The 22,703-nt window shown below is 40.3% G+C and overlaps 6 protein-coding genes across 6 annotated transcripts in view; 2 read left to right on the top strand and 4 right to left on the bottom strand.

Moving 5' to 3' along the window:
• Window positions 1–18,697, bottom strand: part of LOC134013695 (uncharacterized) — a 36,456-nt gene extending 17,759 nt beyond the window's left edge. Inside the window, exon 1 of the mRNA XM_062453355.1 lies at window positions 18,659–18,697. The gene's annotated coding sequence lies outside the window, so the exon portion shown is untranslated. The remainder of the gene's footprint in view (window positions 1–18,658) is intronic.
• Window positions 3,586–7,442, top strand: LOC134013513 (GTPase IMAP family member 8-like). Its single transcript, XM_062453018.1, is given in 3 exon segments — window positions 3,586–4,168; window positions 4,686–4,927; window positions 6,813–7,442. Coding segments are annotated over 3 exon segments (1,455 nt in total).
• On the bottom strand, window positions 9,947–12,307 carry LOC134013741 (GTPase IMAP family member 9-like). Its single transcript, XM_062453440.1, has 3 exons — window positions 12,222–12,307; window positions 11,898–11,963; window positions 9,947–11,594 (listed from the first exon to the last, which is right to left on the bottom strand). Exons 1-3 carry the CDS (start codon window positions 12,247–12,249, stop codon window positions 10,669–10,671), a joined length of 1,020 nt encoding a protein of 339 aa, XP_062309424.1. The 5' UTR covers window positions 12,250–12,307; the 3' UTR covers window positions 9,947–10,668.
• Window positions 13,113–14,190, bottom strand: LOC134013512 (klotho-like). The gene is made up of 3 exons (XM_062453017.1): window positions 14,056–14,190; window positions 13,652–13,778; window positions 13,113–13,441 (listed from the first exon to the last, which is right to left on the bottom strand). Exons 1-3 carry the CDS (start codon window positions 14,188–14,190, stop codon window positions 13,113–13,115), a joined length of 591 nt encoding a protein of 196 aa, XP_062309001.1.
• On the bottom strand, window positions 16,409–19,784 carry LOC134013696 (uncharacterized). The gene is made up of 2 exons (XM_062453356.1): window positions 19,756–19,784; window positions 16,409–18,788 (listed from the first exon to the last, which is right to left on the bottom strand). Exon 2 carries the CDS (start codon window positions 18,781–18,783, stop codon window positions 16,576–16,578), a length of 2,208 nt encoding a protein of 735 aa, XP_062309340.1. The 5' UTR covers window positions 18,784–18,788; window positions 19,756–19,784; the 3' UTR covers window positions 16,409–16,575.
• A 461-nt stretch (window positions 19,785–20,245) lies between these two features.
• Window positions 20,246–21,692, top strand: LOC134013749 (uncharacterized). The gene is made up of 2 exons (XM_062453453.1): window positions 20,246–20,706; window positions 20,924–21,692. Exons 1-2 carry the CDS (start codon window positions 20,247–20,249, stop codon window positions 21,442–21,444), a joined length of 981 nt encoding a protein of 326 aa, XP_062309437.1. The 5' UTR covers window position 20,246; the 3' UTR covers window positions 21,445–21,692.
• Window positions 21,693–22,703: the final 1,011 nt, after the last annotated feature.

The following is a 22,703-nucleotide window of genomic DNA, read 5'->3' as shown; positions in this document are numbered from 1 at the left end:
CTACTAACTTGAACTTCATTGCCACAGCCTAAACTTTGTCAATCTGTTCATGAAAATAATTAATTTCAGCCTAAACCGTACAACGGAACGTTAAATCCAATTCAACCAACGCAATCGCTACCGAGACGAACACAGCAGTAGTCTAGTACTGTACCGTAGTAGTACAATTTACCGGGGCAGCTTCTCCACACAGGGCTATATCGCACTTGGCGTTGTTACTGACAATGATCGCTACCAGTGAGCTTTTTATGAATGAGCGATTTTCCACTAAATAAATGTCAAGCTTATTTACGTTTTTGGGGGCATATTTTTAGTTAGCAGATGGTACTGTTTGAATCGCGATTCCATCTTCTACTGCCGGTAACGTCGTAGAATAATCTTCAAAGGGGGTTCTTTATTCATGAATGAATGCAATATGAGTAGGCTAAATGCCTGAAAATATCACGAGAAGGGAAAACTTAAAAGGACGTTTAAGTCTTAGAGATTAGGTCAATTTGTACACCGGTCTGCCAAATTTATTCGTTTTGATTCAATGATGAGGCTGCCTCTTGCAGGGGAAATGAGAATTCTCATTTCCCCTGCAAGAGGCAGAGGCAGATCATATTGAAAATAATGATCACCATTATCATACTAATTCATTAGGCCTGCTATGAACCACTTTTTAGGTTAATTGTGTTGTCAGGAGGTCTCACTATAAGCTAGTTATTACGTCGTTGACCAAAATCGAACCAAAACTAACGACACCCTACTAGCGAATAAACGTTATCAACGTGGTCTACCATATTTATCTTCATTTAAACCAAATTTCGAATAGTCTACATTCTAACAGTAAACAACGCCTACACACATCAAATTACTATTGACAACACAAATACACACATTTATTCATTGCTGTCAAATTATAAATCGGCAATCGTATATTGGACAGACAGAAAACATACCTGCTATTGCAACGTTGTGAGTAGGAAAGTCAGCGTTCTCACTGGGATTTTACCAACTTCAGTTTGATATTCGAGTCGTCTGGCGTTAAAACAGGAGGCTATATACACTATGCCACACTAAGACACAAAGTCGAGGTTTACATAACGCTATAGTTCTACTAGCTGGACTCAGTAAGTAAGTAAGGTACCTTGCAGAGTATTTTTTTGGTTTCGCTTTGCTGCCTTTCAAGACTGCCTATGACCGGAACTTGTTTCCGAGTCATCTTTGTAGGCTACATCTTTGACGAATTTGACAAACGACACTCTTTTCTACTCAGAATCCGAAGAAAAGAGCTGCATAAATTCGGCTAAAGCGTTCTAGGGTGTAACAATTTCATTTGGACAAGTTACCTCAGTTCCACACCATAGCGTTTGCCATTTTAACCTTAACTTCTTAGCAGTTCGGTTTGGACGTGAAAACGGAACCTGTAGAAAACAGGTACGTTATTTTATTAACTTTGACGTGAAAGAGGGGAAACGTTTTGTAGGTTTTGGGATTTGTAACGCTCCTGTTTCGCCCGCGAGACAAAAATGCTGCCTCCCCCTTCCTCAGTTACGACGCACTAAATTCTAAAAAATATATTTTTTAGACGCTACACATGTTATACATCGTTGGAAAGCTACGATTCTTGTGCTTCCATTGAAATAGACCAATTCAAGATCAAGTCGCAATAGCAAGCAAAGTCAACGTCTTTTTCCGGTGAACATTCCTTCAACAATGCCAAAGAAAAAAGTTGTACTCACCCTAAGTTGTTCAAATAGGTCCAGGTGTGCAAATCATGCCATCAAAACTTGATCTGCGTAAGTCCCAAGGGTTCAAAGTATCTAACCATGTAAAGTTATTCGTCCAAATACAATGTTTTACGTTCATGAATAGCCATTATCCTTTGTTTCATTATGCAAGTTAGCCGACGGAAGAAACAACTTGTTCACATAAAAGTGTTATTTTCTCCGGTTTATCAACGGAGAATTTACAAAATGAAGGTCTCAAAATGTCCGTTGAACCCTCCCCTTTTGATTGACACCTTGTTCGACCCAATAGGAGCTTCCATGCCCCGTTGACAGCCCTCTAAAGCCAACTAGGTCTGTGCGTCCTGCCCCCCCCCCCCCGCCCCCCCCCCCCCCCCACACTCGTTCTAAACAAATTTCTCGAACTGGCTTCGACTGGCTCTGAAATTAGCTCGTTAGCCTTGTAGCTGATAGCTAGCTGAAAATGCCAATACCTCATTTGTATGCGTCTGTGGAGCCTTCAAAATAACAGTCGATTGCGCAATATGGTTGACAGAATCAGTGTTCTTTGTGCGCCAATCCTTGGAATCAGATAAAGCACTCCAATGTGTTCATGCTTCAGTTTTTGTGTTTCAGTATTACTAATTAGGGATTTAGCTATTATATATGATATTTCTAAGTACCAGAGATGGGCCAGAGATAACAATTATGAAAAAAATACCTTTTTATTTGACCTTGACCTTGGTTACAAAGGGTCATTTTGGAGTCTCCAAAAGACCCTTTTAGAAAATTCCTGGATGTACTCTTATAAAAACATGTGTCAAATATGAATATATTGTGGTATTATGTTTGACTTTTGATTTGAATTGGGTAAGGCTTCAACCTGTGGTCCAATTTAGTCTTCCAGATAATACCTACCACCTCTAGGCCTATTCAGGCCTCTGTTTTCAAAACAAAATCTAGGCGGAAATAGAAATTTTCACTTTCCTTGTGTTCAAGCTTCTATTACTCAACACTAGAAGGACTGACAGGGGTCCTGACAACAGGGGACATAACTTCAGAGTGTCAGCTTTCAAAAGAGATCATTTAAATGCATGTACTCCAAATGGTTCAAGAACAGCTTCCAATTTACTTTGGGTATGCTGTTTAGGCGTTTTCAGGCAAATTTAACAGGAACATGAAAAGGTTAAATTACGATTTTACGCATGGACTTGAACAGAAACTGTTGGGAACTAGAGGGTAGCTTTCAATTTCTGGGATTTTTTTTAATCACCTCCACACCTATTAATTATTGTGTATGTAGTGCAAAAATAGTTAGGGTGGAATAATAATATTAAATCATAATAATAAATACACCAATTACCCAACCCAAGCACCAATTAAACGTCTTGCATTTATAGTTATTTGTTTGCTGCGACTAAAGTTAGGGGTAAAACTATTATTTGTCAATGTTATGCTGCACTGTTCAAGTGCACCAGAGCTTTCCAAAGTATATGAGTGTGAATTTCACAGTAGGCCTATATGCTGATGAATTTAAACCATCTTTGGTTTCCTTTGATTTTCAAACAGTCATTTTCACCACATCAAACCAAATGTTTTCAAACGATTAAGCAAACTTTTGTATAATGTGTTGTGTACTTCTGTGAGACATGGATCATACAGAACATATTCTCATTTACATATAACTTCAGACTGACTTTCAAATATGTAGGCTACTTTTAGCTTATTAGCTCAGTGGCTTATATCCCTGCCAAAACAGTGTCACTAAACAGTGACATTTAATGTAACTATTCAGAAATCTTGATTTAGTGAAAGTAACATCTCTCATGTTGTTTGCCAGGTGTCCTGTACCTGTGTTCAGTCTGTGAGTGTGAAAATGGTTCAAGATATTCAAGATTCAGACCAACACTCAGACCAACACTTTGTGTTGCTCGGCAAGGTCGGAGCTGGAAAGAGTGCTTCAGGAAACACTATTCTTGGGCACAAAGGTTTCATATCGAGAAAATTGCCTAAAGGTGTGACACGAGCATGTGCAACAGTAACCGTTAACTACAGAGGACTAAATGTTGTGGTGCATGACACCCCTGGATTCTGTGACCCAGATCTTTCTGATGAAGAAATTGAGCAGAAAATACGCCAGGAGATCCTCCAGCAGCCTTCACATACACACCAGGTGTTCCTTCTGGTGTTGAAAATCGACAGGTTTACTCCAGAGGAGCAGAATACTGTCATAAGAATTGAAGGTCTACTCGGTGAGGAGCGTCTGAAACGAACATGGATCCTGTTTACTAGAGGGGATGAACTGGAAGACCAAACAATAGACGATTACATTTCTGAGTCTGAAGACCTCAAAAAAGTTATGGTAAAATACGAGAGAAGATACCATGTGTTCAACAACAAGAGTGGCCATGAAAACCAGGTTAAATCACTTCTGAAAAAAGTTAGGCCTTCCTATTCTGGTAAGAGTTTTATTACACTTTCTTTCACCAGTTGCCTGTTTGTCACTCAAATAACAATACTAAGACTTCATAGCTTCTAACTTAAACTTTAATGTTAACAGTGTAACAATATGTTGTAGTTTGATGGATCTACCACGTGATCACTGTGTTGTGCAGCAACATTAGCATACCTCCTTGCTTTAACCCTTGTGCTGCCTTCGGGTCACATGACCCAAAGGTTCATAACGAACCACCGTTGTGTTTACCCAATTTTACCCAATACAAAAACAAATAACAATTATTTTCTTTTAACCATTGCAATGTGGGGGGTCTGAGACAGCCCGACAGTTAAAAGAAAATGCTTCACTTTGTTTTTGTAGGAGGTAAATTTGTCGCAATACGACGGTGGGTCACAATGACTGATGGGTCAGAATGACCCGAAGATAACACAAGGGTTAATGTTTACGAGTGTATTTTTTCTCATTAATAGATGTAGGACCGCCAAGGATTTCCCCCACTCCTGATAATAACCTTCCAGAGAGGAGGCTGATTCTGCTTGGCAAGTCTGGTGCGGGAAAGAGTGCAACAGGAAACACCATCCTCGGTGGAGAGTATTTCAAATCTGAGATGAGTATGTCTTCTGTAACACTGACAACTCAAGTTGAGCAGGCTGCAGTAAATGGAAAAAAGGTATTTGTGGCTGACAGCCCAGGGCTGTTTGACACAAGTCTCTCTGTGGAAGAACTGACATTAGAGATTTGCAGGAGCATCTACAGTTAGGTCCATAAATATTTGGACATTGACACAATTTTCATCATTTTGGCTCTGTATACCACCACAATGGATTTGAAATGAAACAATCAAGATGTGCTTTAAGTGCAGACTTTCAGCTTTAATTTCAGGGTATTTACATCCAAATCAGGTGAACGGTGTAGGAATTACAATACATTTTATATGTGCCCCCCCCCCTTTTTAAGGGACCAAAAGTAATTGGACAATTGGCTGCTCAGCTGTTCCATGGCCAGGTGTATGTTATTCCCTCATGGGAGTTCGTTATTTCATTGACAAGGAGCAGATAAAAGGTCTTGAGTTCATTTCAAGTATGGTATTTGTGTTTGGAATCTGTTGCTGTCAACTCTCAATATGAAGTCGTTAGGCTGAAAAATCAAAACAAACCTATCAGAGAGATAGCAAAAACATTAGGTGTGGCCAAATCAACTGTTTGGTACATTCTTAAAAAGAAAGAACGCACTGGTGAGCTCAGCAACACCAAAAGACCCGGAAGACCACGGAAAACAACTGTGGTGGATGACAGAAGAATTCTTTCCCTGGTGAAGAAAAACCCCTTCACGACAGTTGGCCAGATCAATAACACTCTCCAGGAGGTAGGCGTATCTGTGTCAAAGTCAAAAATTAAGAGAAGACTTCACCAGAGTAAATACAGAGGGTTCACCACAAGATGTAAACCATTGGTGAGTCTCAAAAACAGGAAGACCAGATTAGAGTTTGCCAAAAAACATCTAAAAGACCCTGTACAGTTCTGGAACAACATCCTATGGACAGATGAGACCAAGATCAACTTGTACCAGAATGATGGGAAGAGAAGAGTATGGAGAAGGGAAAGAACTGCTCATGATCCAAAGCATACCACCTCATCAGTGAAGCATGGTGGAGGTAGTGTTATGGCGTGGGCATGTATGGCTGCCAATGGAACTGGTTCCCTTGTATTTATCGATGATGTGACTGCTGACAAAAGCAGTAGGATGAATTCTGAAGTGTTTCTGGCAATATTATCTGCTCAGATTCAGCCAAATGCTTCAGAACTCATAGGACGGCGCTTCACAGTGCAGATGGACAATGACCCGAAGCATACTGCGAAAGCAACCAAAGAGTTTTTTAACCCTTGTGCTGCCTTCGGGTCACATGACCCAAAGGTTCATAACGAACCATCGTTGTATTTAGACAATTTTACCCAATACAAAAACAAATAAAAATAATTTTCTTTTAACCTTCGCAATGTGGGGGGTCTGAGACAGCCCAACGGTTAAAAGAAAATGCTTCACTTTGTTTTTGTATGCGGTAAAGTTGTCGCAATACGACTGTGGGTCACAATGACTGATGGGTCAGAATGACCCGAAGATAACACAAGGGTTAAGGCAAAGAAGTGGAATGTTCTGCAATGGCCAAGTCAATCACCTGACCTAAATCCAATTGAGCATGCATTTCACTTGCTAAAGACAAAACTGAAGGGAAAATGCCCCAAGAACAAGCAGGAACTGAAGACAGTTGCAGTAGAGGCCTGGCAGAGCATCACCAGGGACGAAACCCAGCGTCTGGTGATGTCTATGGGTTCCAGACTTCAGGCTGTCATTGACTGCAAAGGATTTGCAACCAAGTATTAAAAGTGACAATTAGATTTATGATTATGTTAGTTTGTCCAATTATTTTTGGTCCCTTTAAAAAGGGGGGGGGCCACATATAAAATGTGTTGTAATTCCTACACCGTTCACCTGATTTGGATGTAAATACCCTGAAATTAAAGCTGAAAGTCTGCACTTAAAGCACATCTTGATTGTTTCATTTCAAATCCATTGTGGTGGTATACAGAGCCAAAATGATGAAAATTGTGTCAATGTCCAAATATTTATGGACCTAACTGTATGAGTGTGCCCCAGGGCCTCATGCCTTTCTCATAGTCATGCCAGTCAATAACCGATTCACAGAGCAGGAGAAAAGCATGATTGAAATCTATCAAGCACTGTTTGGACCACGTCTGGCAGACCATGCCATCATCCTCTTCACCCACGGAGACCTGCTGGAGGGTAAGACTGTAGAACAACTAGTCAAAGAGAGCAAAGATTTTACTAAACTAATTGACCAGTGTGGGGGAAGGTATCAACTGTTCAACAATAAAGATGCAAGCAACAGAGTCCAAGTCAAACAGCTGATGGACAAGATAGAGAACATGATAGAGAGCAGTGGAGGGTCCTGTTATACCAGTGAGATGTTTCAGGCTGCAGTCAGGGCTGCTGAGGAGGCACAGAGGGAGGAAGAGGAGAGAGAACGTCAAGAGGCTGAGGAGAGAGAACGCAGAGAACAGGAACGAAAAGAAAGTGAGCATAGAAGAATAGTAAAAGAAACTGAAGAAAGATGCAGATCAAAATATGAAAGGGATGCTGAGGCGAGACCACGTCGAGAAACACATGAAAATAAGAGCAAAATAGAGAAAGGAAATACAGAAGTAACAAATGAAATAGCAGGAACAGTAATAACAAAAGTTGCCAAAAGAAAATAAATTGGATTTCAATTATTTCTTCGTGCTGGTGTGGGTCTTGTTGTGGGTCTTGTTGTGGGTCTTGTTGTGGGTGCTGTTGCGGATGGTCTTGGGGGTGCTGCGGGTGTTTTTTTGGGAGCTGTGGGTGGTGTTGTGGGTGGTGGTGTTGGTTGGACTGTAGGTGGTGCTGTGGGTGGTGCTGTGAGTGGTGTGGGTGGTGCTGCGGGTGGTGCTGCGGGTGGTGCTGTGGGTGGTGCTGTGGGTGGTTGGTTGTGTGGGTGATGCTGTGAGTGGAGTAAGTGCAAGGGGGAGAGGAGGGGGGTGCATGCAAATGGTTAAAGCCCCACCCCCCACACACACACACGCACACACACACAGACATTAAGAGCACTGTTAAAAACTAAAAACATTTTATTGCACAAATGAATAGTCAAGTAGCCAACAAGCAAGCGTTTCTTCATAAGCAAACTAAACGGGTTAAAACAGACCATCCTACTTTTTACATGCATTTTACAGTTTGTAACCATCAATTTTTTGTAACATTTGTAACGTGTTCACCTTGCTACTTCAACTTCTTGGTATCGGGCTCTTAGTAACAAGTGATCTTCTCTTTTCTCTTGTCCATGATCTGTCAATGACAAGACATTGAAACGCGCTAGCCGGATGTAGTTCAGGGCCTTGCGCTCTAAACTGATCTGTTATTGTTTACGTTCCAAAAAAGGTCTATAAAGAATTTAACTAGGCCTGCTCCTCTTTATATTGACATCATTTACCTCTCTCTGTTAAAACTTTTTTTTTTTTTTTTTTTTCTTTGAAAACAAATGATAGAACTCTGTATATGTAACGACTTTGCTCGTCTTCTGACAATGTTAACCCTCGTGCTGCCTTCGGGTCACATGACCCAAAGGTTCATAACGAACCATCGTTGTGTTTACCCAATTTTACCCAATACAAAAACAAATTAAAATAATTTTCTTTTAACCTTTGCAATGTGGGGGGTCTGAGACAGCCCAACGGTTAAAAGAAAAGGCTTCACTTTGTCTTTGTATGCGGTAAATCTGTCGCAATACGACGGTGGGTCACAATGACTGATGGGTCAGAATGACCCGAAGATAACACAAGGGTTAATACAAACTACAAACTTAAATCTATCAAGCACTGTTTGGACCACGTCTGGCAGACCATGCCATCATCCTCTTCACCCACGGAGACCTGCTGGAGGGTAAGACTGTAGAACAACTAGTCAAAGAGAGCAACGATTTTACTAAACTAATTGAACAGTGTGGTGGAAGGTATCAACTGTTCAACAATAAAGATGCAAGCAACAGAGTCCAAGTCAAACAGCTGATGGACAAGATAGAGAACATGATAGAGAGCAGTGGAGGGTCCTGCTATACAAACAAGATGTATGATGATGCAGCCAGGGCTGCTGAGGAGGCAAAGAGGGAGGCAAGTGGTACAGACAAAGGAATTGGAGGCAATGGATTGAAAATATTTTTACGTGATTGGGAACAAATTATATCTATAGTGATTCGTGTTATTGTGGGCGGTGCTGTGGGCTATGCTATGGGTGGATCGGCTGGTGTTGTAGATGGTGCTCTGCATGGTGCTGTGGGTGGACTGGCTGGTGCTGTGCGTGGTGCTGTGCGTGGTGCTGTGGGGGGTGCTGTGGGGGGTGCTCTGGGTGGTGGTGTATACATCTCGTGTTCATGTTTTATATTTCCTTTAACTTTAGATACAGTCTCAAATGAGATATTAGAAATGTCACCATATTTACATTTACATTTAGTCATTTAGCAGACGCTCTTATCCAGAGCGACTTACAGTAAGTACAGGGACATTCCCCCCGAAGCAAGTAGGGTGAAGTGCCTTGCCCAAGGACACAATGTCATTTTGGCACGGCGGGGAATCGAACTGGCAACCTTCAGATTACTAGCTCGACTCCCTCACCGCTCAGCCATCTGACTCCCATATATACACGTAGGGGTCAGATGGCTGAGCGGTTAGGGAATCGGGCTATTAATCAGAAGGTTGCCGGTTCGGTTCCTGGCCATGCCGAATTACGTTGGGTCCTTGGGCAAGGCACTTCACCCTACTTACCTGTCTACTTACTGTAAGTCACTCTGGATAAGAGCATCTGCTAAATGACTAAATGTAAATATATGATCCTAATATACATATTAATACAATAATTTGAGGGTGTCAACGTAATTGTCTCTATTCCCAGTGTGAGAATATTGACTATATTGATATAAAGAAACACATGCCATTTTCCTTCAGCTTCCTGCTGTATATCGTATTAGTAAATCTGTCTGTTCTCATGCCACAAATCATAACTAAAACTAAGACTTGTCTGGCCTTTGCTTACATACAAGTCCTGGTAATGACACCGTTCCAATTTATACACAAAGATTTACACAAGTTTGATCTTATAATTACTATAAATCTTCACATCTTCATCTCCACATTTTCATTAATTTATCTAAGCAGCTAAATATTTCGAACAAAATACACATAACCAAAAATCAATATAATATATAATATAATTTACAGTCAGAGTCATTCTTGCTGCATTATGAAAATATAGGTTATACATCAAAACAATGTACAAGTAAAATGACAATGTAAAAAATACAGTACATAAAAAAAGAAACTGAACAGAAAGTTTTTGGAGTAAAGCAGTCCACAGTATCAGAGAAAGGAAGTATATACACCTTAATGGCATCTAAAGGCAGTGACATTTAATGGATGAATCAAGCCATCAGTGCTAATGAAAAATACATTGTATAGGTTCCTGTCAATGCTAGAGAAAAATCTAACAATATTGTTCTCAGTCAACCCAAAGGTCAGTTATTTGAAACAAATCACATACATACAAATGTACATACAAATGTCATGGTCTGCTCCTTCCGCTCAATGAATTAATTTAAAATCAAAGCTCCTACCAGAGGGGACTGTAAAATACCACATCTCAAAAGTGTCCTTGGGCAGTCAGCCTGTTCCTATTGGGCAGCACATACCTGGAACACTACACCCACAGAACCAAGGAATATCACATCTCTCTCACACTCTTTTCTCCAAATCTATTAAACTGATTACAGGACAATCCAACCTGTCATATTTGGAGTACTGGTTATGTTATTATTTTTGTGCTTGTGTGCTTTGGTACTCTCAGATGTTATATTTTCTTTGGTTTTCTGTTGTCCAGTGACCTACATTGTTACAGTTGTTACATACATTGTTAATTTTATTGTGGAGCCTTGTTCTGCAACTTTCTACACAAACTTGTGGCCATTTCTTGAAATGTTTGCTCTGCCTCCTCCCTTACAGCCCTTGTCTTTCTATCAAAGTAACGTAAGTGCTCAATGATTCTCCAGATTTTGTTTTGCTCTGTTAGTTCTAAGTTTTTACGTTGTCTTTGAAATTCTTTCATTGCCTGCTCAAACGCTTCCATTGTCCCCCTTACCTTCTGACTTATCTCTTGGTAGAGGGGTGGAAGTTCAGCCTCTAACTCAAGTTGTTTCTTAAGATATTGACCCTTTAGCTCTTCCTCCTTCTCAACAAGCTTCTCCTCAACCTCCTGGTACATGTCATTGGTGTAGTAGCTTTGACCATTCACTTCTACCATTTGGTCAATCTTCTCTATAAGATCTAGAACCTGGTTTCTCTCATCCATCTTAGTGTTGTTAAACACATGGTACCTTCCACCACACTGCTCAACTAGGAGCTTCAGGTCTTTCTGTTCCTCATTCAAATAGTCTTCAATGCCCTCATCTAGCTCATCGCCATGAGTGAAGAGGATCATAATGTACCTGTCAGATTTATCACCAAACAATTCCCTGATTTTATGTACTGTAAGCTGCTCTTCCTTTGTGAAAGGTCCCAGGTTTATGACCAGTACGATTGCATGAGGACCTGGAGATGTCATGTTGATGCATTTACTGACCTCCATCTCTAAATATTGGTCAGATAGATCTGTATCAAATATGCCAGGTGTGTCCACTACCACCACCTGTCTACCAGCCACCACCTCAGTCTCTTTACAACACTCCTTAGTCACAGAGCAGCTTGACTTGGCGTCTTTAAAAGCTTTCCTGCCCAGGATGGTGTTTCCTGAGGAGCTTTTGCCAGCACCAGTCTTCCCCACGAGTACAATCCTGGTTGTGGTGGACACTGTAAGAGCAAAGAAAAACTAACTGTTAAAGATGTAAAACGTTACAGTATATGCAGTAGTTGGCAATATAAAATCTATATTTCACAGTGATTCTGCCTGTAAACCCTTATGTTCCAAGTTTGTACAACACTGATTTGCGTAATGGATAATCCTGCTCATGGTAAAGATAAAGTAACATTTGAAACTAATATCTTAACTCTGGTGAAATTAAATAGTCCTCTAAATCTAACACAAAAATACAACATTAATGTGCTCATTAACATTAAGTCCATGCTTCAGTGATTCGTGGCTCAATTACGTACTATTGGGTGGCGCATCTGTGGACCGTCGTCTTTGTCGAATTGTACCGCTCTCTTTTCCCGTGTCACCTGTTTCATGCCATATGTACAAATTCCACAAAAACATAGAGATTTTGTTACAGTTTTAAAACACATGTTAATCTGTTAATATTTTAAATAATAAAAACGATACATGTTATGTTTGTAGTGCTTTGAAAGGTGAAAGTGAAACTAAAATTATAGTAAACTAGTCTAATCTTTTCATAAACAGAATTAAAGACGACATATAAACTAAACACAATTTTTAGAACTTGATCCATTTGATAGTATATCATGAACAAAACTTACCGGGAATCATATAACTTGAAGAAGCCATTCTATTTTCTCCGTAACTCAAATTTCTCCGTAAAAACAGGTCCGTGTTGCAGAACAATACTCAAAAACCGTCTATAGGTGCGGTTTGTGAACTACAGGGAGTTAACAATGGGCCTATACCTACTTCCTCTTTGGCACTGATGGTATTTAGTAAATATAACACAGTTAACAATAATAATTGTCAAAAGCAGTTTGAAATTAAATGTTAACTTAATAAACTTGTACTTCATATGCACAGTGCATGAAATACAAACTCATTCATCCAAATGTAGTATTAAATCAAAATGGCAAATTAAGAAAAACACAATAATAAGGCAAAATGGGTACAGCTGTACAAAAGGTTATTCGATTTTCAAACAGCCATAGAAACAATGGGCAGATTTTCACAAACATTTCAACAGACCAAACCACATGTATTAATAAATTACAAATATCTATAAGAAAAAACATTCAGAAGGAATAACATTTCCGCTATTGTATATTTTGTATCCAGTGCTGGAAATGGGGTGTTTAGCTCTGGTGACCTAGTAGAGAGGCACAATGGAACTCTACATGAATCTATAGCTCTAAAATCAGAGAAAATAAGATCATGCATGAAACCGTGCACAGTTCAGGGAGAAAGGTAAAGTAGGGTCTGTCAGAATATATAAGGGATAAAACACAGACATACAATATATGCTTAGTATAATAATAGGGTTTGTGTCTCTTGGCTGCGTAGTAGATAATGAGCCCCAGTGTGAGAAGGACTCCAGAGCCCACCAGAGAGAGGAAGCCCACCACGGGCCTTTAACTTTCTCACTGTACTAACACAACTAGCATCTCTCGCTCCCATGTCATTGTCTATCGCTCTTTCTCGCGACGACGCTATTGGCTACGCTGAGGCATGTCTCTCACGTGCACAGAGGATGCAACATCACATCTCATACTTGGCCAAAAGCGCGCGTCTAATCCGCTCTCTTTTACAGCGAGGACTTGGCAGCCCAGGCAGGGTGGGGGCTGGCTGGGGCACTGCTGGGCCGGGGCCCCCTCCTCTGGGAAGCCGTGGTGCTGGATGATGTTGCGGTAGTGGGACAGCGAGGCCTTGACGATGGGCTCGTCCTGGACGTGGCCGTACAGGCCGAAGCCTGGGTCTCGCTGGTCGTTGAGGGCGTAGGCGAAGTAGCCCTTCAGGTTCACGCCATCTAGAGTGTAGGCTGAGAGAGACAGGAGGAGGGAACAGACAGGAAGAGAAGTGACTGGATAGGTACGAACTCTGTGCTGTTGAAGTTTAGAGAAATACTGCCATCTAGAGTGTAGACAGACAGAGGAGGAGGGAACTTTGCAGTAGACAGGAATACTCAGAAACTCTGTTACATTCAGTTCCAGTCTGTGTTCAGAGTGTGTAGCAGCTCTTAGAGCTCCACCTTTCAGGGCTTCGTTGATGTAGTTGTAGAGGTAGTAGACTCTCAGACTGTCCTTGAAACGTGCCAGGTCTTCTAGGACGCCGTTGGCCATCACGTAGACGGGCATGCCGCTGTAGTGCTCCTGCACCTGGACTCAGGAAGGGGGAGGAGTTATCTACACGTTCCTTCATCCGTCTGTCTGTCTGTACATCAGTCAATCAATGCTTTCTCTCAATTCATTCATTCGCTTGTATGTTTTTTTCCCTTTCTTTTATCACTATCTTAATTTTTTTTAATTTTTTCTCAGTTTTCCTCTCTCTTTCTCCCCCTCACTTTCCCTTTCCCCCTCCCTCTCCCTCTCTCCCTCTCTCCCTGTGTCTCATCTTCAGGATGTGGAGGTCAGAGGGGTGTGGTCTGGTTCTCACCCAGTTCAGGGTCTTCCTCAGGCCCCAGGGCACCACGGGGGCGTTGCGTCGCGCTGACGTGATCCACGTGGTGTCGGTCATGTGCTGGATCTCCAGGATGGGGGTGTAGGTGTATCTGTAGGCATGGGGAAGCATGGCTTCAAATCAAATCAAGCTTTATTTATATAGCGCATTTCATACCAGGAGGTGTGAAATGCTATCACTTAATGCTATCAAATGTTCGCTTCAGTACACATTGAGTGAGGTTTTAAAAATACTGATTGTAGCTTTGTTTGCTTTTGCTACCTTGGATCGAAGGTCACCACAACCAGGAGACATATTTTTACCGAAAATGTCAGTTGTTTTCTTATTAATAAGGTATTAATAAGAATAAGTCAATAAGCCCATGCTGTTGAATTGGAGTGGCATCATGGAAGGTATTGTGTTGGGGCCTTGGGAGCTCACTGGGTAAGTGTGTGAACCAAGTCAACTGAGGCCTTACAGAAGGGGCTTTGAAACCCACTGTCTTCACTGATATGTCTCAAGCAAAACAGAGGTTTTCTGCTACGTTGTATATTTATAAAAGCTCATGTATCTTTATAAAAGCACACTTGACTTCAAAGTTGTGTTTTCAACATTTTTGAGTTTTATTTGAATGTGTACCACAAAGAAAGCATAACAGAAAGAGGGGAGGGGACACCTTGCATTCAGGTGTGCATGCTTATCCAGGAAGCTATCTGGGCCCCTCTTCCTCTACATTTACAATGAAAATATATCTTTAATAAAGCACACTTTAAAGATACATTTTCAACATGTTCGAAGTTTGAGTTCGAAAAAAGAGGGAGATTTAGGCAGAGTAATCCTGGCATTGAGATTAATAAAGATATAATCAATTCTCCTCACCTCCCCCTCCAGACGACCTGGTCCTGGTGCGTGAGAACAAGACCTGGGTGGAAGCCCTGAACCACTGCAGACAGCAGGGATGGGATCTGGTAGTTTTATGTTAGTGATTAAAATGTTTTCTCCAAGCAATATGTTGTTTCTTTGTAATGAAACTAATACTGAAATAAGTACAATCTAAAGTCTAAATCTTTTCTACACATAATCTGTCAATAAACATTCTGCATAAAGTGATTGTCAAGGTGTCCCTCTATATTGGTTTACTGTAGGAATCCATCATCCCTCCGTTTAGAAAAAGATTGACAGCATCTCCACTTTAACAGTGTCTTGGGTCAGCAGTCCACCAATGGAGAGAAAGGAAGAGACAAGAGAAAAGAAGGCAATCGAGAGAGAAAGATGGATTGTAAAGTATTCATTTAATTAGAAAATGCATAAAACATCATGTATTATTGATTATTTTATTGAAAGGAAAGAGTAATACAAGCTTAACATGATTAAAATAAAGAATAGCAGTACAGTTTCACACACAATGTCCAGATTATATCATACTCAAACACATAGGAAAGGTCTAAAAATGATCATGAGCCATCCACTGTTTTAAAGCACAGACAAGATGTGGTTTGATAAAAAAATAAAAAAAAGAGAGAAATAAGAATGCTTACTCTTAACACATCTTATTCCTGGGAGTTGAAGGAATTATAGGCAAGTCCTTTTCAGAAACATATAAATCAAAACAAACATGTGGAATCACAGAGGCTCAAAGATACAAATTAATGATGTGGCCACATATTGTCACAACCCTCAGAGACTGAACCCAAACGCAGACCAGGACAAGGTAGGTGATGAAAAAGGTGATATTTATTGGTGACACAAAAATAACTGAAGGGGTATTGCCAGACGTGTAGACCGGTGAGTACGGGTGAAGGGAAGCTGATGGGGGTGACGAACGTGCAGGTCAGTGGTTACTTGTGGCCAGGCGGGAGTGAAGGGAATTCCAGGGTGAACGATCCGGCAGTACGGCTAACGATCCGGCAGGGACTGGATGTCAGGCCACAGCTTAAGTAGTGTAGTGATGATGATCAGGACCAGGTGTGTTTATTGCTGAAGAGGAACAGGTGAGAGCAGGTTCGTTGCCCGGCAACCGGAACGGGGTACGTTCAGGAACGTAACACGAAACACAGCACAAACCAGACAGACAGGGAAAACAAGCTCAAGGGGATGGGGTCGTGACACATCTGAGTATTTGTACATTTCAGGTAAAGTAATAGGAAATTCTAATTTCTGGATTGTTACATATTTAACATGTGTTTTAATAACTATTTTTATTTTAAATCTACTAATCTAATTGTATTCATAGTCACACAGACAGCTCTGGATTAAAATGTGCAGTTCAATTAGTAATTTATTATCGGTCATTATAGTAGCAAGAATAGCAATGTACAGGCATAATCTCACACAAAAAGGTAATGAAATACAAAAGCTAAGAAAGTGTAAAGGTTATATTAGTTATTAAAACTTGTGTTGAATAGTTATTCAAGACAGATTATTGTTGCTGCACACCTGGTAGCAAAATGTGATTACTTTGCCCCTGGATACAGATATTCCTTTTAAGTAGTAATTCTCTCTTTAGATGAAAGCTCTTTAAGAAAACTGATCGATGTCTGGATGGTCCTTGAACCCTTCAGTCACTGCATCTCTGATCTCCTTAAGCTCCTCTTGCTCTTCCTTGGATGGTGGAGGCAAAACAGCATTCAGTTCGTTTTCGATTTTCAGCAGCCTTGCTTTGGTTTTTAACTCGTACTGTTTTTTGTTTTTCTGGACAATGTCTTGAATAAATTCTCCTGCCTCGTCACAAGATGCAGCCAGGGCCTGTCGTTCTACTTCAAACTGACTGTCTTTGGGATCCAAAGCCATGAGTCTACCCAGGCTTCCGACTCGATCCATCAAGTACTTGCTGGAGATCTCAGTGTAGGTTCCAGAGATCATGTTAACCAGGTTGGCAATGTTGGATGCTTGGAAAGCCTGTTGGTATAGCACATCTTGCAAAAACATTTTGGATGAATACTTCATGTTTTTGGGATATGGTTTTTTAGCGGTATCAACAAAGTCTTTTAAAGATGACTTCAGGGAAGTGTCAATGATGTTTGAGATCATCTGGAAGAACTGCACCATTTTATGCCACTTCTCCTGCAAACTTCCCATGGCTTTCAGACCCATGGCTAGAAGCCTGATTGTGGTCTCAAAGTCAATCTCCTTGACCTCACAGGATCTCAACTTGATCAGGGTCTCTGTTAGTTCTCTTTTCTTTTGTTCCATTTTGTCCAAAGATTTTTCATAGTCCTCCTTGGCCTGATCAAGTAGAATTCTCATCTGCTCAATGCGAAAACGGGCATTTTGTGTTGCTGTTTCACTTGCCGATGATGACTGGCTGCTTTGGGCTTTAGCCATTGCAGGAGGTTTGACTGGGAAAGAGGAAGTATTGGATTCTTTTTTCCCCATAGAATCAAATTGCTGTGCAGATTTCATAAGCTTTTTGATTCGCTGGACCAGTGCTTTGTTATTGTTGGAATCGTCATGCTTCCCCTCAGGGGCCATTTGTGTCAGGTCAGAGCAGATAGATTTAGCTTGTTGACGAATGTTTTCAACAAGGAGTTTTGCAGGACTTTTTTTCACATCTGCTATTTTCACGTTTTCAACTTGTTCTTTTATCCAGTCACACTTAGACTTCCCAATTGACGGGTCAACAATCTTTGTCCACTGGATTTGATCTTCCTGAATGAAGCTGCTCAAAGACTGGACAGCAGGCAGAAGGAGGCTGGCCTTAGTAAAAAGTTCACTTGCATTGGTGTTTAGAGGAACTCTTTCTGTGACTGGTCCCCCTTGTGGGTTTTTATTGTTTACAGTGGCTGAACTGGGAGAGCCTGTCACTAAGCTGGTTAAGCCTCCAATGATGTCGCTTGCCTCGTTTCCAGGATGTCCTGCTGTGGCTCGTCGCCCCTGTGGGTGTTTTTTCCCTGCACGACCTTTAAGTTTATCAGTAAGTGAACCGAGAGGATTTGTCAGATGATTGATGCCGGCTCCAAGAATAGCATTCACAGAATTTAGCAATTCTTCAACAAAGTTCATCCCAATGATGTCCCATCCTGAGGGCAATGAATCCATTGCCTCTTGGAACATTCGATTAGCCTCTTCTATCAGCTTACCCTGTTTCTTAAACTCTTCCTGAGCTTGCTTTTCTTCCTCTTCAAGCATGTGTTTTTTTTGCTTTTCTTCATCCAGAGTTCTTCGAACATCCTCAACATTTTTGCCATAGTGCTGTTTGGAACTTGTGCAAGTCTCTAGAAGCTCAGAGATCAACTCAGTGACATCAGTGAACCTCTTTTCAGAGGATTTGGCCAATGCCACACACTCCTGTGATATGGTGGCAATGTTTTCCAATACATCAGGAAGAAGGTTTTCAATGAGGACATCATCTTCTTGAATAAGTATTTGCACTGCCCTCTTCATGTATGTAGGCACATTTCTAGTGTGCAAGCATATCTTGTCCATGCTCTTGTGGGCTTCATTGAATGCTCGCCAACCAGAATTGCACACTTGCATGAGGCAGGCACGGAATGAGTCAGGATATTTGATCAACTTGAATCCATCAACTGGTCCACCTTCCTTGATAGAGAAGTCTTGGTTGGCAGAAATGAAGACAAGCTCTCCAAGAAAAGCAATTGACATTGGGGCAGGAGTCAAGTACTCCTCCCAGTTAGCATTAGCTTTAGTTAGCATAGCAGTGTCTTCCCTGAAGTCAGATGCTCTTGATAAGCTATTGGTAGCTTTGACAAAATCTTTGGATGACATTGTTCCTAAGGAAAGGGAAAGAAAATATTTCTTATCCATCTAACTTTTTTGCTTCCTTTTAGCGCAATGTGGTACATAATATATACTAATTTAAAAAGATTTAAGAAAACAATAGCAAATTTCAGCAAAGTAGCCAATAAAGGTGTATGCCACTACAGGTAAATGCTTTCTATGCTCACCCAGTCCTTTCTAACAAATCACTTTACCATCCTTTTATCCATTATACAAAGGCTTGCAATTGTCTATTATAAATGCATGCATGCTATACAGTGTCTAAGCTATACACATACATAGTATGTTTGTATAAATGATCCCTCTACGGTTTGACTTCAAGAGTGTTCAAGTTTCCTTAGACCTTCTACATTCTGGCAACAACATCAGGAAGAAAGCTGTCATAAAAGCTTTCTGTCAGAAAGCTCCATATTTGACATAATATACAGCCTTTAAAGAGTAAAGTATTTTGTAGTCTGCTTACCAGCTGTTTTATTTGTGTTCACTATTAAAAAATAATGGAATATAATGATAGTAGTCCAACACATGTCGCACATCACTTAGCAGGATATTTCATCCACTTGGATTTTACTCAAAAAATTGTCATCCAAGAAAAACTCAATACATGTCTTGAATTGCTCGCCTCTGGCAAAATAAATAAAATAAGTAAATTATGTGTCTGTGTAAACTTACATGGCGCATTAACAAAATTCAGATTCAAATTCTGATTATTATTTAAATATGTATTCTAAAAGCAGTGGCTAAAAACGTCAAACGTTTCAATACTGTCATATGATCAGTTAGCTTCTCAATAAGATAGAAGAAAGAGTATGATCCCAAAAAGACTTTGCACAGCAGCATTTAACATGAATACGACTTAAAATATTGATACAAGTCTTATCATACTGCATGGTTAGATGAAAAGGTGTAATGCTAGGTAGTAGATAAATCCACATACCCCTTAAAATGTATTTGTCTTACCTGATGGTGGTTCACAATCTCTTTGTCTTGCCTTGAGGTGTTGAGGATCTGTCTCTTGATGAGGTGTGGTTTAAACAGTTCTGTGTCCCTTTCTTTTATGTGTGTGCCTGTAACACGTGACGTAATTATGCAATGATCGTTACTTCTTGAAAGCCTTTGCCGCTATTGGACCATACTTATGCACTGCGTCAGCAAATTAACATATTGTTACACAACCTACAACAGGAAAGTATAAAACATTTGTCTTTGCCCTTGACAGTAAGTCATACATCCCAAGACTTGAAGACAGAGAGAGAGAGAAGCTTTCAGTCTGTATACAGTAAGTTTCTATATACATACATTATATAATATCACTCTGTTAATATGACTGTAATATGATATAATTTAAGTGGATATTGGCAGATATTGTTTATATATTACAGATATTAAGAACATTCATGTAATTGCAGTCAATTGAAACAATTTGTATGATTTTTATTAACAGTAAAATTATGCTGTCAGAGGAGGACTTCGTGAAAGCAGTCATCCCACACCTTCAAGATGGATTGTCCCATTTTAGTGCTGTGTGTGATACCTTATTCAATGTTGACCATTCAGAAAATTTCAAGGCAGCCATTCAGAAAGCTGTGACAAGTTTGAACGAATCAGAAACGGTTGCTAAATCCCATCTAGACAGAGTGGACGAGTACACTGAGGAGTCGACACAGAGGAAAGGAAAACTGGAGTCAGAATGTCAGTCCCTGCAGACAGATTTAGCCAATTTACAAACTCAGTGTAAAGCTATTAAGGACAACATGTCTAATTACAAATACGCTCTTGAGAAAGCTAAGAATGAGAAAGAGTCTGCTGAGCGTCACCTGCAACACTGCAGGAACAAAGCAAGAGAAAGCCAAAAGATAAGAGATGCTGGGATTTGTCTGATGTTTATTCCTTTCATTGGGACCATTGCAGGTAAAATGTTTGAATGTTCTTCAACACAACTAGCGTGATACACAGACTACTAAATAACTAATGATTATTAAAGAAAGTACTTGTAAGGAATATCTTTGTTACATATTATATTACACAAACCCTAAAGAGATACAAAATATAATGGAGTTTTTTGGTCCTGTTCATACCTGCAAAACTCCCAATGCCAAAGCTTGACTAATGTCATTCTCTCTAACAGGAGCTGTGATGATGGATGTTGGGCAGGCTGAGATGGACCAAGCTAAATGGCGCGCCAAACAATCCCAAAATAATGTTAACAGGTTTGCGTCCTTGGTAAACTCCCATGAGCGTCAGTTAGCCCTCAAAAAGCAAGAAAAGGGGCAGAATAAAATCGCAATTGAACGTAATCAGAATAACATTCAGAAAAACGACATCAGTCTGAGAGAAGTCAAAATTAAAAGACCCAAAGTTGCAGGTTTTCAGAGTAAGTTGAGAGAAGCAGTCAACTTTCTCAGTGTCCTGTCTGGCAGGGCTGATGTTGCTCTGACTGTAACCTCTCAAGTTATCCTCCTGGAGCCACTGATTATTGTGATGACAGAAGTTTTGGGCCTCTGTTTTGAAGCTGCAGGTGATGAAAAAATGAAATTACTGATGCAAGGGTCTGACATGTACTCTACCATTGAAAGTTTGAAAAATGTCCATAAGAAATTTTCAAGCATCACTGGCAAGCAGAGTGCTCTGTCTGAACAGTTTTATTAACCTGTAGTGTCTTTAACAACTAGAGTTGTTACAATAGTGCAGAATTATTGTTATGATTATGAGATTTGACAAATAATTAGTGTGCTTCCCTTTGCATTTTACAAATTGTTCACAGAATGCAATATAACTAAATTCTACAGAAAGTAGAACGATTACATTCCATAATCTAATGAATAAAACCTTTGATATCTTATTTGAGTACCTCATTTTTTATCATACATTTCATTCATTTAGCAGATGATTTTATCCAAAGTTAGGGTATACAATACAATAGGGTACACAGGAAGCATAGCAGAAGACCAAGGATCAGAAATACAAGTTCTAACATCATTTGGGTGGACAGTCAGGGAACGATCTGTATTTTCTGACACATCACAAAGTAAACCAATCTCATTTACCAGGAACTGTGAATAATAGTACCCAATAATACTGTACAATAATAATATCTCAGATACAACAGGACATAGTGAAGTGCTTGTAGCCAAATCTACATTGTACCATACGTGTAACATTAAAATATAATTTTCTAAACAATCTAAAGCACAAGAGTAATGTATTGGTCATGAGAGCTATATTGGGGCGGCTGTGGCTCAGTGGGTAGAGAGGGTTGTCTGTTAATGGCAAGGTTGGCGGTTCGATCCCAGACTCCTCCTAGGTCATGTGCCGAAGTATCCTTGAGCAAGACTCTGAACCCCAAGTTGCTCCCAATGGGCAGGCCGGCGCCTTGCATGGTAGCTCGCTGCCGTCGGTATGTGTGAGTATGAATGGGTGAATGAGAGGCAAACATTGTAAAGCACTTTGAGTGCCGCTAAGGTAGAAAAGCGCTATATAAATGCAGTCCATTTAGCTGTACCTGACATCCCATTATTTGGTAGCAAGTACAAATAAAAAATAATAAATGCATGAATAAATATTTTAAGACTATAACAATTATTTAAAGAATGAGACTCACACTATATTCAAACAATAAGTACAGCAACATTAGGTGCTGTAAACAATGTATAATTATCACTAAATGTATGTAAGGTGGAGATAAGAGTACATTTCAATTCATGTATTTCATGTCAATTGAGAAAATACTCCTGCAGCTTTCCTCCGTGTGTACTTAAGCACAGTCATGCTCTAACATCATGCCACTAAACAACATATGGAGCCAAACAATGTATTGTGCCAGGACACCAGGACAAACCCTTAGAAATCCTAACATGTCCCTCAAGGGCCGATCAGTCACGCAATGTACACCTGGGTACAGACGTGGA

The sequence above is a fragment of the Osmerus eperlanus genome, chromosome 27, assembly GCF_963692335.1.
Source record: "Osmerus eperlanus chromosome 27, fOsmEpe2.1, whole genome shotgun sequence".
NCBI classification, from domain to species: Eukaryota; Metazoa; Chordata; class Actinopteri; order Osmeriformes; family Osmeridae; genus Osmerus; species Osmerus eperlanus.
This window is presented reverse-complemented; position numbering and strand designations above follow the sequence as displayed.

Coding starts and splice junctions, on each gene's coding strand:
- LOC134013741 (XM_062453440.1), bottom strand. CDS start 12,249: ATGGCTTCTTCAAGTTATATGATTCCCG. Junction 11,964..12,221: donor TTCAAGTTATATGATTCCCG/GTAAGTTTTGTT, acceptor GGCATGAAACAG/GTGACACGGGAAAAGAGAGC. Junction 11,595..11,897: donor CACAGATGCGCCACCCAATA/GTACGTAATTGA, acceptor TTGCTCTTACAG/TGTCCACCACAACCAGGATT.
- LOC134013512 (XM_062453017.1), bottom strand. CDS start 14,190: ATGCTTCCCCATGCCTACAGATACACCTACACCCCCATCCTGGAGATC. Junction 13,779..14,055: donor TGAGGAAGACCCTGAACTGG/GTGAGAACCAGA, acceptor TCCTGAGTCCAG/GTGCAGGAGCACTACAGCGG. Junction 13,442..13,651: donor CATCAACGAAGCCCTGAAAG/GTGGAGCTCTAA, acceptor TGTCTCTCTCAG/CCTACACTCTAGATGGCGTG.
- LOC134013696 (XM_062453356.1), bottom strand. CDS start 18,783: ATGTCATCCAAAGATTTTGTCAAAGCTACCAATAGCTTATCAAGAGCA.
- LOC134013749 (XM_062453453.1), top strand. CDS start 20,247: ATGCTGTCAGAGGAGGACTTCGTGAAAGCAGTCATCCCACACCTTCAA. Junction 20,707..20,923: donor TTTCATTGGGACCATTGCAG/GTAAAATGTTTG, acceptor TCTCTCTAACAG/GAGCTGTGATGATGGATGTT.